At 41.5% G+C, this 14,225-nt stretch overlaps 1 protein-coding gene and 3 long non-coding RNA genes across 12 annotated transcripts in view; 1 reads left to right on the top strand and 3 right to left on the bottom strand.

Moving 5' to 3' along the window:
* The window catches only part of LOC127928024 (cdc42-interacting protein 4 homolog), a 57,198-nt gene that overhangs the window by 33,367 nt on the left and 9,606 nt on the right, over window positions 1-14,225 (bottom strand). For all 3 annotated transcript variants that reach the window (XM_052514926.1, XM_052514928.1, XM_052514927.1), the window contains exons 2-6: window positions 9,794-9,909; window positions 9,514-9,567; window positions 7,765-7,912; window positions 7,478-7,540; window positions 1,749-1,853 (exon numbers count right to left, since the gene is read on the bottom strand). In XM_052514926.1, the coding sequence (XP_052370886.1) occupies window positions 1,749-1,853; window positions 7,478-7,540; window positions 7,765-7,912; window positions 9,514-9,567; window positions 9,794-9,909 (486 nt within the window). The remainder of the gene's footprint in view (window positions 1-1,748; window positions 1,854-7,477; window positions 7,541-7,764; window positions 7,913-9,513; window positions 9,568-9,793; window positions 9,910-14,225) is intronic.
* Window positions 2-1,623, top strand: LOC127928027 (uncharacterized). 7 transcript variants are annotated; one of them, XR_008130060.1, is made up of 3 exons: window positions 2-256; window positions 1,009-1,458; window positions 1,563-1,623. It is a non-coding gene; the product is annotated as an uncharacterized LOC127928027 (long non-coding RNA). The 7 variants fall into 7 exon arrangements; XR_008130061.1 differs by having other exon boundaries at window positions 2-306; window positions 1,009-1,208; XR_008130059.1 differs by having other exon boundaries at window positions 2-306; window positions 1,009-1,258.
* LOC127928028 (uncharacterized) lies at window positions 577-1,621 on the bottom strand. Its single transcript, XR_008130062.1, has 3 exons — window positions 1,539-1,621; window positions 1,077-1,488; window positions 577-972 (listed from the first exon to the last, which is right to left on the bottom strand). It is a non-coding gene; the product is annotated as an uncharacterized LOC127928028 (long non-coding RNA).
* LOC127928029 (uncharacterized) lies at window positions 12,800-14,141 on the bottom strand. The gene is made up of 3 exons (XR_008130063.1): window positions 14,118-14,141; window positions 13,433-13,498; window positions 12,800-12,860 (listed from the first exon to the last, which is right to left on the bottom strand). It is a non-coding gene; the product is annotated as an uncharacterized LOC127928029 (long non-coding RNA).

Below are 14,225 nucleotides of genomic sequence, written 5' to 3'. Positions count from 1 at the left end.
TATAGGTACGTAATGCTGCTTCACCTGGACACACACCTGTATTAACTGGTATATAGGTACGTATGTTGCTTCACCTGGACACACACCTGTATTAACTGGTATATAGGTACGTATGCTGCTTCACCTGGACACACACCTGTATTAACTGGTATATAGGTACGTATGTTGCTTCACCTGGACACACACCTGTATTAACTGGTATATAGGTACGTATGCTGCTTCACCTGGACACACACCTGTATTAACTGGTATATAGGTACGTATGCTGCTTCACCTGGACACACACCTGTATTAACTGGTATATAGGTATGTATGCTGCTTCACCTGGACACACACCTGTATTAACTGGTATATAGGTACGTATGCTGCTTCACCTGGACACACACCTGTATTAACTGGTATATAGGTATGTATGCTGCTTCACCTGGACACACACCTGTATTAACTGGTATATAGGTACGTATGCTGCTTCACCTGGACACACCTGTATTAACTGGTATATAGGTACGTATGCTGCTTCACCTGGACACACACCTGTATTAACTGGTATATAGGTACGTATGCTGCTTCACCTGGACACACACCTGTATTAACTGGTATATAGGTACGTATGCTGCTTCACCTGGACACACACCTGTATTAACTGGTATATAGGTACGTATGCTGCTTCACCTGGACACACACCTGTATTAACTGGTATATAGGTACGTATGCTGCTTCACCTGGACACACACCTGTATTAACTGGTATATAGGTACGTATGCTGCTTCACCTGGACACACACCTGTATTAACTGGTATATAGGTACGTATGTTGCTTCACCTGGACACACACCTGTATTAACTGGTATATAGGTACGTATGCTGCTTCACCTGGACACACACCTGTATTAACTGGTATATAGGTACGTATGCTGCTTCACCTGGACACACACCTGTATTAACTGGTATATAGGTACGTATGTTGCTTCACCTGAACACACACACACCTGTATTAACTGGTATATAGGTACGTATGTTGCTTCACCTGGACACACACCTGTATTAACTGGTATATAGGTACGTATGCTGTTTCACCTGGACACACACCTGTATTAACTGGTATATAGGTACGTATGCTGCTTCACCTGGACACACACCTGTATTAACTGGTATATAGGTACGTATGCTGCTTCACCTGGACACACACCTGTATTAACTGGTATATAGGTACGTATGCTGCTTCACCTGGACACACACCTGTATTAACTGGTATATAGGTACGTATGCTGCTTCACCTGGACACACACCTGTATTAACTGGTATATAGGTACGTATGCTGCTTCACCTGGACACACACCTGTATTAACTGGTATATAGGTACGTATGCTGCTTCACCTGGACACACACCTGTATTAACTGGTATATAGGTACGTATGCTGCTTCACCTGGACACACACCTGTATTAACTGGTATATAGGTACGTATGCTGTTTCACCTGGACACACACCTGTATTAACTGGTATATAGGTACGTATGCTGTTTCACCTGGACACACACACACCTGTATTAACTGGTATATAGGTACGTATGTTGCTTCACCTGGACACACACCTGTATTAACTGGTATATAGGTACGTATGCTGTTTCACCTGGACACACACCTGTATTAACTGGTATATAGGTACGTAATGCTGCTTCACCTGGACATACCTGTATTAACTGGTATATAGGGACGTGGTGTGAACGTTAATCTGTGTGAGTGTGTACCTTCTCAACATCTGCTTTCACAGCGTTTGTGTCGTTCTCAATTTTCTCCGCTTGCTGTGTGGCTTTCTCTGCCTCTCCCCACTCCTTGGCAAAACGCCTCTTAGTCTGCGCACACACACACACACACACACACACACACACACACACACACACACACACACACACACACACACACACACACACACACACACACACACACACACACACACACACACACACACACACACACACACTTTAGTGAGGGTTATAGGGGATCATCAACTGGATTCAGCCACGGGACGATGACTTCCTGAGCAGATGGACGGTCAGAGGGACATAACATATTTACAAATCATTTGGAGACTGAAACAATCATTTCAAATATTGATCCTGTCTACTAGGAGTGGGAATACTGGGGAACACATTTATATATGATCCTGTCTACTAGGAGTGGGAATACTGGGGAACACATTTATATATGATCCTGTCTCTCTACTAGGAGTGGGAATACTGGGGAACACATTTATATATGATCCTGTCTCTCTATTAGGAGAGGGAATACTGGGGAACACATTTATATATGATCCTGTCTATTAGGAGAGGGAATACTGGGGAACACATTTATATATGATCCTGTCTCTCTATTAGGAGAGGGAATACTGGGGAACACATTTATATATGATCCTGTCTCTCTATTAGGAGAGGGAATACTGGGGAACACATTTATATATGATCCTGTCTCTCTATTAGGAGAGGGACTACATTTATATATGATCCTGTCTCTCTATTAGGAGAGGGAATACATTTATATATGATCCTGTCTATTAGGAGTGGGAATACTGGGGAACACATTTATATATGATCCTGTCTATTAGGAGAGGGAATACTGGGGAACACATTTATATATGATCCTGTCTCTCTATTAGGAGAGGGAATACTGGGGAACACATTTATATATGATCCTGTCTCTCTATTAGGAGAGGGAATACTGGGGAACACATTTATATATGATCCTGTCTATTAGGAGAGGGAATACTGGGGAACACATTTATATATGATCCTGTCTCTCTATTAGGAGAGGGAATACTGGGGAACACATTTATATATGATCCTGTCTCTCTATTAGGAGAGGGAATACTGGGGAACACATTTATATATGATCCTGTCTATTAGGAGAGGGAATACTGGGGAACACATTTATATATGATCCTGTCTCTCTATTAGGAGAGGGAATACTGGGGAACACATTTATATATGATCCTGTCTATTAGGAGAGGGAATACTGGGGAACACATTTATATATGATCCTGTCTCTCTATTAGGAGAGGGAATACTGGGGAACACATTTATATATGATCCTGTCTCTCTATTAGGAGAGGGAATACTGGGGAACACATTTATATATGATCCTGTCTCTCTATTAGGAGAGGGAATACTGGGGAACACATTTATATATGATCCTCTCTATTAGGAGAGGGAATACTGGGGAACACATTTATATATGATCCTGTCTCTCTATTAGGAGAGGGAATACTGGGGAACACATTTATATATGATCCTGTCTCTATTAGGAGAGGGAATACTGGGGAACACATTTATATATGATCCTGTCTCTCTACTAGGAGAGGGAATACTGGGGAACACATTTATATATGATCCTGTCTCTCTATTAGGAGAGGGAATACTGGGGAACACATTTATATATGATCCTGTCTATTAGGAGAGGGAATACTGGGGAACACATTTATATATGATCCTGTCTATTAGGAGAGGGAATACTGGGGAACACATTTATTAGGAGAGGGAATACTGGGGAACACATTTATATATGATCCTGTCTCTCTATTAGGAGAGGGAATACTGGGGAACACATTTATATATGATCCTGTCTATTAGGAGAGGGAATACTGGGGAACACATTTATATATGATCCTGTCTCTCTATTAGGAGTGGGAATACTGGGGAATACATTTATATATGATCCTGTCTATTAGGAGAGGGAATACTGGGGAACACATTTATATATGATCCTGTCTATTAGGAGAGGGAATACTGGGGAACACATTTATATATGATCCTGTCTCTCTATTAGGAGAGGGAATACTGGGGAAAACATTTATATATGATCCTGTCTCTCTATTAGGAGAGGGACTACATTTATATATGATCCTGTCTCTCTATTAGGAGTGGGAATACTGGGGAATACATTTATATATGATCCTGTCTATTAGGAGAGGGAATACTGGGGAACACATTTATATATGATCCTGTCTCTCTATTAGGAGAGGGAATACTGGGGAACACATTTATATATGATCCTGTCTCTCTATTAGGAGAGGGAATACTGGGGAACACATTTATATATGATCCTGTCTATTAGGAGTGGGAATACTGGGGAACACATTTATATATGATCCTGTCTCTCTATTAGGAGAGGGAATACTGGGGAACACATTTATATATGATCCTGTCTATTAGGAGAGGGAATACTGGGGAACACATTTATATATGATCCTGTCTATTAGGAGAGGGAATACTGGGGAACACATTTATATATGATCCTGTCTATTAGGAGAGGGAATACTGGGGAACACATTTATATATGATCCTGTCTATTAGGAGAGGGAATACTGGGGAACACATTTATATATGATCCTGTCTATTAGGAGAGGGAATACTGGGGAACACATTTATATATGATCCTGTCTCTCTATTAGGAGAGGGAATACTGGGGAACACATTTATATATGATCCTGTCTCTCTATTAGGAGAGGGAATACTGGGGAACACATTTATATATGATCCTGTCTCTCTATTAGGAGAGGGAATACTGGGGAACACATTTATATATGATCCTGTCTCTCTATTAGGAGAGGGAATACTGGGGAACACATTTATATATGATCCTGTCTCTATTAGGAGAGGGAATACTGGGGAACACATTTATATATAATCCTGTCTATTAGGAGGGAATACTGGGGAACACATTTATATATAATCCTGTCTCTCTATTAGGAGAGGGAATACTGGGGAATACATTTATATATGATCCTGTCTATTAGGAGAGGGAATACTGGGGAATACATTTATATATGATCATGTCTCTCTATTAGGAGAGGGAATACTGGGGAACACATTTATATATAATCCTGTCTCTCTATTAGGAGTGGGAATACTGGGGAATACATTTATATATGATCCTGTCTATTAGGAGTGGGAATACTGGGGAATACATTTATATATGATCATGTCTCTCTATTAGGAGAGGGAATACTGGGGAACACATTTATATATGATCCTGTCTCTCTATTAGGAGAGGGAATACTGGGGAACACATTTATATATGATCCTGTCTCTCTATTAGGAGAGGGAATACTGGGGAACACATTTATATATGATCCTGTCTCTCTATTAGGAGAGGGAATACTGGGGAACACATTTATATATGATCCTGTCTATTAGGAGAGGGAATACTGGGGAACACATTTATATATGATCCTGTCTATTAGGAGAGGGAATACTGGGGAACACATTTATATATGATCCTGTCTATTAGGAGAGGGAATACTGGGGAACACATTTATATATGATCCTGTCTCTCTACTAGGAGAGGGAATACTGGGGAACACATTTATATATGATCCTGTCTATTAGGAGTGGGAATACTGGGGAACACATTTATATATGATCCTGTCTCTCTATTAGGAGAGGGAATACTGGGGAAAACATTTATATATGATCCTGTCTCTCTATTAGGAGAGGGACTACATTTATATATGATCCTGTCTCTCTATTAGGAGTGGGAATACTGGGGAATACATTTATATATGATCCTGTCTATTAGGAGAGGGAATACTGGGGAACACATTTATATATGATCCTGTCTCTCTATTAGGAGAGGGAATACTGGGGAACACATTTATATATGATCCTGTCTCTCTATTAGGAGAGGGAATACTGGGGAACACATTTATATATGATCCTGTCTCTCTATTAGGAGAGGGACTACATTTATATATGATCCTGTCTACTAGGAGTTTGGGAACACATTTATATATGATCCTGTCTCTCTATTAGGAGAGGGAATACTGGGGAACACATTTATATATGATCCTGTCTATTAGGAGAGGGAATACTGGGGAAAACATTTATATATGATCCTGTCTATTAGGAGTGGGAATACTGGGGAATACATTTATATATGATCCTGTCTATTAGGAGGGGGAATACTGGGGAACACATTTATATATGATCCTGTCTATTAGGAGTGGGAATACTGGGGAACACATTTATATATGATCCTGTCTATTAGGAGTGGGAATACTGGGGAACACATTTATATATGATCCTGTCTCTCTATTAGGAGAGGGAATACTGGGGAACACATTTATATATGATCCTGTCTCTCTATTAGGAGAGGGAATACTGGGGAACACATTTATATATGATCCTGTCTCTCTATTAGGAGAGGGAATACTGGGGAACACATTTATATATGATCCTGTCTCTCTATTAGGAGAGGGAATACTGGGGAACACATTTATATATGATCCTGTCTATTAGGAGAGGGAATACTGGGGAACACATTTATATATAATCCTGTCTATTAGGAGTGGGAATACTGGGGAACACATTTATATATAATCCTGTCTCTCTATTAGGAGTGGGAATACTGGGGAATACATTTATATATGATCCTGTCTATTAGGAGTGGGAATACTGGGGAATACATTTATATATGATCATGTCTCTCTATTAGGAGTGGGAATACTGGGGAACACATTTATATATAATCCTGTCTCTCTATTAGGAGTGGGAATACTGGGGAATACATTTATATATGATCCTGTCTATTAGGAGTGGGAATACTGGGGAATACATTTATATATGATCATGTCTCTCTATTAGGAGTGGGAATACTGGGGAACACATTTATATATGATCCTGTCTATTAGGAGAGGGAATACTGGGGAACACATTTATATATAATCCTGTCTATTAGGAGTGGGAATACTGGGAATACTTTATATATGATCCTGTCTATTAGGGTGGGATTTATATATGATCCTGTCTATTAGGAGAGGGAATACTGGGGAACACATTTATATATGATCCTGTCTATTAGGAGAGGGAATACTGGGGAACACATTTATATATGATCCTGTCTATTAGAGAGGGAATACTCTTTATTAGATCCTGTCTATTAGAGGGAATACTGGGGAAAACATTTATATATGATCCTGTCTATTAGGAGAGGGAATACTGGGGAACACATTTATATATGATCCTGTCTATTAGGAGTGGGAATACTGGGGAACACATTTATATATGATCCTGTCTACTAGGAGTGGGAATACTGGGGAACACATTTATATATGATCCTGTCTCTCTATTAGGAGTGGGAATACTGGGGAACACATTTATATATGATCCTGTCTCTCTATTAGGAGTGGGAATACTGGGGAACACATTTATATATAATCCTGCCTCTCTATTAGGAGAGGGAATACTGGGGAACACATTTATATATGATCCTGTCTCTCTACTAGGAGTGGGAATACTGGGGAACACATTTATATATGATCCTGTCTCTCTACTAGGAGTGGGAATACTGGGGAACACATTTATATATAATCCTGAACATTCAACCAATTTATTTGTTCTGCTCAGAAAACTTTTGGGGGTGCCAATCAAAAACCGTGGGTTATAGGGGTTATAACATATTCACTCTCAATCACACAGAAACTCACATTCTCCAGCTGTTTGAAACTGATCTCCAAGCTCTGTTGAGCTTTTTTGGCATCGGCCAGGTACTGGGGGAGAAAGATTAGTTAGATGACAACATCAAAGTGAGTTCAACATGTCGGTGATGTTATCTCCCCCCTCTCTCCCCTCCCTCCATCTCTCCCTCCTTCCCCCTTTCTCCCACCCTCCCTCTCTCCATCTCTCCCTCCTCCCCCCTTTCTCCCACCCTCCCTCTCTCCCTCCTCCCCTCCCTCTCCCTCCCTCCTCCCCTCCCTCTCCCTCCCTCTCTCACTGTTTTGCGTTCTTGTTTGAGGTCCTGAAGGTATTTGGTGAGTTCTACACAGATTCCAGTCATCATGTTCTCTGCTATCAGCTCTCTCTGGCCCGCATAGTCATTCAGCTCATTCACAATGTCCTGGAATGACTGGTGATTGGTGAACCTGCAGGTGGAGGGGCAACAAGACAGAGGGGATAGAGAGAGATTAGTTAGATGACAACATAGCCACTCTCTAGCCACTTTAAACTATGCCACTTTGTTTACATACCCTACATTACTCATCTCATATATATATACTGTACTCGATACCATCTACTGCATCTTGCCTATGCCGTTCTGTACAATCACTCATTCATATATCTTGATGTACATATTCTTTATCCCTTTACAGTTGTGTGTATAAGGTAGTAGTTGTGGAGTTGTTAGGTTAGATTACTCGTTGGTTATTACTGCTTTGTTGGTACTAGAAGCACAAGCATTTCGCTACGCTCGCATCAACAGCTGCTAACCATGTGTATGTGACAAATAACATTTGATTTGAATGTGATTGGTTCACTTCCAGGAAACAGGGGTAAAGGGTTGTATGTTATTGGTTCACTTCCAGGAAACAGGGGTAAAGGGCTGTATGTTATTGGTTCACTTCCAGGAAACAGGGGTAAAGGGTTGTATGTTATTGGGTCACTTCCAGGAAACAGGGGTTGGTTCACTTCCAGGAAACAGGGATAAAGGGTTGTATGTTATTGGTTCACTTCCAGGAAACAGGGGTAAGGGGTTGTATGTTATTGGTTCACTTCCAGGAAACAGGGGTAAAGGGCTGTATGTTATTGGTTCACTTCCAGGAAACAGGGGTAAAGGGTTGTTTGTTATTGGTTCACTTCCAGGAAACAGGGATAAAGGGTTGTATGTTATTGGTTCACTTCCAGGAAACAGGGGTAAGGGGTTGTATGTTATTGGTTCACTTCCAGGAAACAGGGGTAAAGGGCTGTATGTTATTGGTTCACTTCCAGGAAACAGGGGTAAAGGGTTGTTTGTTATTGGTTCACTTCCAGGAAACAGGGGTAAAGGGCTGTATGTTATTGGTTCACTTCCAGGAAACAGGGGTAAAGGGTTGTTTGTTATTGGTTCACTTCCAGGAAACAGGGGTAAAGGGCTGTATGTTATTGGTTCACTTCCAGGAAACAGGGGTAAAGGGTTGTATGTTATTGGTTCACTTCCAGGAAACAGGGGTAAAGGGTTGCATGTGATTGGTGGGATAAAGAAATCTGTCTGTCTAATAAAGACAAACACGAGAGACAAAGGATAAGCACAGCATTGATCTGATAATCACTAACTGATTAGAGAGAGGACACAGACAGAGAGACAGACACAGACAGAGAGACAGACACAGAGGCAGACAGAGAGACAGACACAGACAGAGAGACAGACACAGACACAGACAGAGAGACAGACAGACACAGACACAGACAGAGAGGCAGACAGACACAGACAGAGAGAGACAGACACAGACAGAGAGAGACAGACACAGACAGAGAGAGACAGACACAGACAGAGAGACACAGACACAGACACAGAGGCAGACAGAGAGGCAGACAGAGAGGCAGACAGAGAGGCAGACAGACACAGACAGAGAGGCAGACAGAGGCAGACAGAGAGGCAGACAGAGAGGCAGACAGACAGACAGACAGACAGACAGACAGACAGACAGACAGACAGACAGACAGACAGAGAGGCAGACAGACAGAGAGGCAGACAGACACAACTCACCCACACTCTTGCTCCTCCTTGCTGCCTCGTTTAAGGTATTTCTTGGAGAGGTTTCTGAGAGGAAGAGAGAATGTCAGGGTTACATTCTAACAACTAATTAAAATACACAGACAGACAGACAGACAGACAGACACAGAGAGACACAGAGAGACACACACACACACAGACACACAGAGAGACACACAGACAGAGCACACAGACTGACAGAGCACACAGACTGACTGTCTGTCTGTGTGCTCTGTCTGTCTGTGTGCTCTGTCAGACAGACAGAAACAGACACCTGAGTTGCTTGGCGTAGTTCTGTTCTATCTCGGTCCGTTCTCTGACAAACTTCACATATCGGTCCGCCAGATCCAGTCCTGACTGGGTGTGTTTATCAATACCATCATACTGGTCCTACAGACAGGAGAGACAGAACAGGGTTAGATACTGGACTGATATAACACACTCCTCTATACAGTAGTAATATAACTACTAGTTACTGATATAACACACTCCTCTATACAGTAGTAATATAACTACTAGTTACTGATATAACACTCTATACAGTAGTAATGTAACTACTAGTTACTGATACAACACACTCCTCTATACAGTAGTAATATAACTACTAGTTACTGATACAACACACTCCTCTATACAGTAGTAATATAACTACTAGTTACTGATACAACACACTCCTCTATACAGTAGTAATATAACTACTAGTTACTGATACAACACACTCCTCTATACAGTAGTAATGTAACTACTAGTTACTGATACAACACACTCCTCTATACAGTAGTAATATAACTACTAGTTACTGATACAACACACTCCTCTATACAGTAGTAATATAACTACTAGTTACTGATACAACACACTCCTCTATACAGTAGTAATATAACTACTAGTTACTGATACAACACACTCCTCTATACAGTAGTAATATAACTACTAGTTACTGATACAACACACTCCTCTATACAGTAGTAATATAACTACTAGTTACTGATATAACACACTCCTCTATACAGTAGTAATATAACTACTAGTTACTGATATAACACACTCCTCTATACAGTAGTAATATAACTACTAGTTACTGATACAACACACTCCTCTATACAGTAGTAATATAACTAACTACTAGTTACTGATATAACACACTCCTCTATACAGTAGTAATATAACTACTAGTTACTGATACAACACACTCCTCTATACAGTAGTAATATAACTACTAGTTACTGATACAACACACTCCTCTATACAGTAGTAATATAACTACTAGTTACTGATACAACACACTCCTCTATACAGTAGTAATATAACTACTAGTTACTGATATAACATACTCTATACAGTAGTAATATAACTACTAGTTACAGGACAGGAACACTGCTCCTCTATACAGTAGTAATATAACTAACTACTAGTTACTGATATAACACACTCCTCTATACAGTAGTAATATAACTACTAGTTACTGATACAACACACTGAATACAGTAGTAATATAACTACTAGTTACTGATACAACACACTCCTCTATACAGTAGTAATATAACTACTAGTTACTGATATAACACACTCCTCTATACAGTAGTAATATAACTACTAGTTACTGATACAACACACTCCTCTATACAGTAGTAATATAACTACTAGTTACAGGACAGGAACACTGCTCCTCTATACAGTAGTAATATAACTACTAGTTACTGATATAACACACTCCTCTATACAGTAGTAATATAACTACTAGTTACTGATATAACACTGCTCCTCTATACAGTAGTAATATAACTACTAGTTACTGATATAACACACTCCTCTATACAGTAGTAATATAACTACTAGTTACAGGACAGGAACACTGCTCCTCTATACAGTAGTAATATAACTACTAGTTACTGATACAACACACTCCTCTATACAGTAGTAATATAACTACTAGTTACAGGACAGGAACACTGCTCCTCTTACATCACTACACCAGCCAGTTGTACAGGTATATCCTCTCCACTATGTATCCAACCCTGGTCTCTGTCTGACAGACGATCTGCTATCTACGGGCTGGGTTGAGTTCACTCTTACTCACACACTCTGACTCACTCACTATGTAGGTATCTACGGGTTACAGGTTGAGTTCACTCTCACTCACACACTCTGACTCACTCACTATGTAGGTATCTACGGGCTGGGTTACAGGACTCACACACACTCTGACTCACTCACTATGTAGTAGTAATATAACTGTGTCTAGTTACTGATGACTGAGACACAGACAGACTCTGCTAGAGAGACACAGACAGACTCTGCTACAGATATACACAGACAGACTCTGCTCAGAGAGTACACAGACAGACTCTGCTCAGAGAGACACAGACAGACTCTGCTCAGAGAGACACAGACAGACTCTGCTACAGAGAGACACAGACAGACTCTGCTCAGAGAGACACAGACAGACTCTGCTCAGAGAGACACAGACAGACTCTGCTCAGAGAGTAGTACAGACAGACTCTGCTACAGAGAGACACAGACAGACTCTGCTCAGAGAGACACAGACAGACTCTGCTCAGAGAGACACAGACAGACTCTGCTCAGAGAGACACAGACAGACTCTGCTCAGAGAGACACAGACAGACTCTGCTCAGAGAGACACAGACAGACTCTGCTCAGAGAGACACAGATAGACTCTGCTCAGAGAGACACAGAGGCTGCATCCCCTACTACTAACCAGGCCCACTAGGGGTTCTGGTCTAAAGTAGTAATATACTACTAACCAGGCCCACTAGGGTTCTGGTCTAAAGTAGTGCACTATGTAGGGAATATAGTGCCATTTGGGATGTAGCCATGTACTAAACAGAGCTAATGATCTGAATAGAGGTATTTATACAGAACACATTTACTACAGTCATGTCCTCAATACTACATCTGCACTAGGACAGAGAGAGAGAGACAGGGGGGCGAGACAGATGGAGTGGACGAGCGAGAGAGAGGTAGGGAGAGGGAACGAGAGACAGGGGGGCGAGACAGATGGAGGGGACGAGCGAGAGAGAAAGAGAAAGGAGCGAGAAAGAGAGAAAAAGAGAGAGAGAGAGAAAGGAGAGAGAGAGAATAACATTTCAGAGCCACTTATTGGGTCAAACCTAGTGTAACCTCTGTCTGGAGACTACTGCTGATATACACCTAGTGTAACCTCTGTCTGGAGACTACTGCTGACATACACCTAGTGTAACCTCTGTCTGGAGACTACTGCTGATATACACCTAGTGTAACCTCTGTCTGGAGACTACTGCTGATATACACCTAGTGTAACCTCTGTCTGGAGACTGCTACTGACATACACCTAGTGTAACCTCTGGAGACTACTGCTGATATACACCTAGTGTAACCTCTGGAGACTACTGCTGATATACACCTAGTGTAACCTCTGTCTGGAGACTACTGCTGACATACACCTAGTGTAACCTCTGTCTGGAGACTGCTACTGACATACACCTAGTGTAACCTCTGTAGACTACTGCTGATATACACCTAGTGTAACCTCTGGAGACTACTGCTGATATACACCTAGTGTAACCTCTGGAGACTACTGCTGATATACACCTAGTGTAACCTCTGGAGACTACTGCTGATATACACCTAGTGTAACCTCTGTCTGGAGACTACTGCTGATATCCACCTAGTGTAACCTCTGTCTGGAGACTACTGCTGATATACACCTAGTGTATCCTCTGTCTGGAGACTACTGCTGATATCCACCTAGTGTAACCTCTGAAGACTACTGCTGATATCCACCTAGTGTATCCTCTGTCTGGAGACTACTGCTGATATCCACCTAGTGTAACCTCTGTCTGGAGACTGCTGCTGACATACACCTAGTGTAACCTCTGTCTGGAGACTACTGCTGATATACACCTAGTGTAACCTCTGTCTGGAGACTACTGCTGATATACACCTAGTGTAACCTCTGGAGACTACTGCTGATATACACCTAGTGTATCCTCTGTCTGGAGACTACTGCTGATATACACCTAGTGTAACCTCTGTCTGGAGACTACTGCTGATATACACCTAGTGTAACCTCTGTCTGGAGACTACTGCTGATATCCACCTAGTGTAACCTCTGTCTGGAGACTACTGCTGATATACACCTAGTGTAACCTCTGTCTGGAGACTACTGCTGATATCCACCTAGTGTAACCTCTGTTTGGAGACTACTGCTGATATACACCTAGTGTAACCTCTGAAGACTACTGCTGATATACACCTAGTGTAACCTCTGGAGACTACTGCTGATATACACCTAGTGTAACCTCTGTCTGGAGACTGCTACTGACATACACCTAGTGTAACCTCTGGAGACTACTGCTGATATACACCTAGTGTAACCTCTGGAGACTACTGCTGATATACACCTAGTGTAACCTCTGTCTGGAGACTACTGCTGATATACACCTAGTGTAACCTCTGTCTGGAGACGACTGCTGATATACACCTAGTGTAACCTCTGTCTGGAGACTGCTACTGACATACACCTAGTGTAACCTCTGTTTGGAGACTACTGCTGATATACACCTAGTGTAACCTCTGAGACTACTGCTGATATACACGTAGTGTAACCTCTGGAGACTACTGCTGATATACACCTAGTGTATCCTCTGTCTGGAGACTACTGCTGATATCCACCTAGTGTAACCTCTGTCTGGAGACTACTGCTG

Source organism: Oncorhynchus keta, unplaced genomic scaffold, assembly GCF_023373465.1.
Source record: "Oncorhynchus keta strain PuntledgeMale-10-30-2019 unplaced genomic scaffold, Oket_V2 Un_scaffold_2010_pilon_pilon, whole genome shotgun sequence".
Taxonomy (NCBI): Eukaryota; Metazoa; Chordata; class Actinopteri; order Salmoniformes; family Salmonidae; genus Oncorhynchus; species Oncorhynchus keta.
Note: the sequence above shows the minus strand (reverse complement) of the source record. Positions and strands in the feature narration are given on the sequence as shown.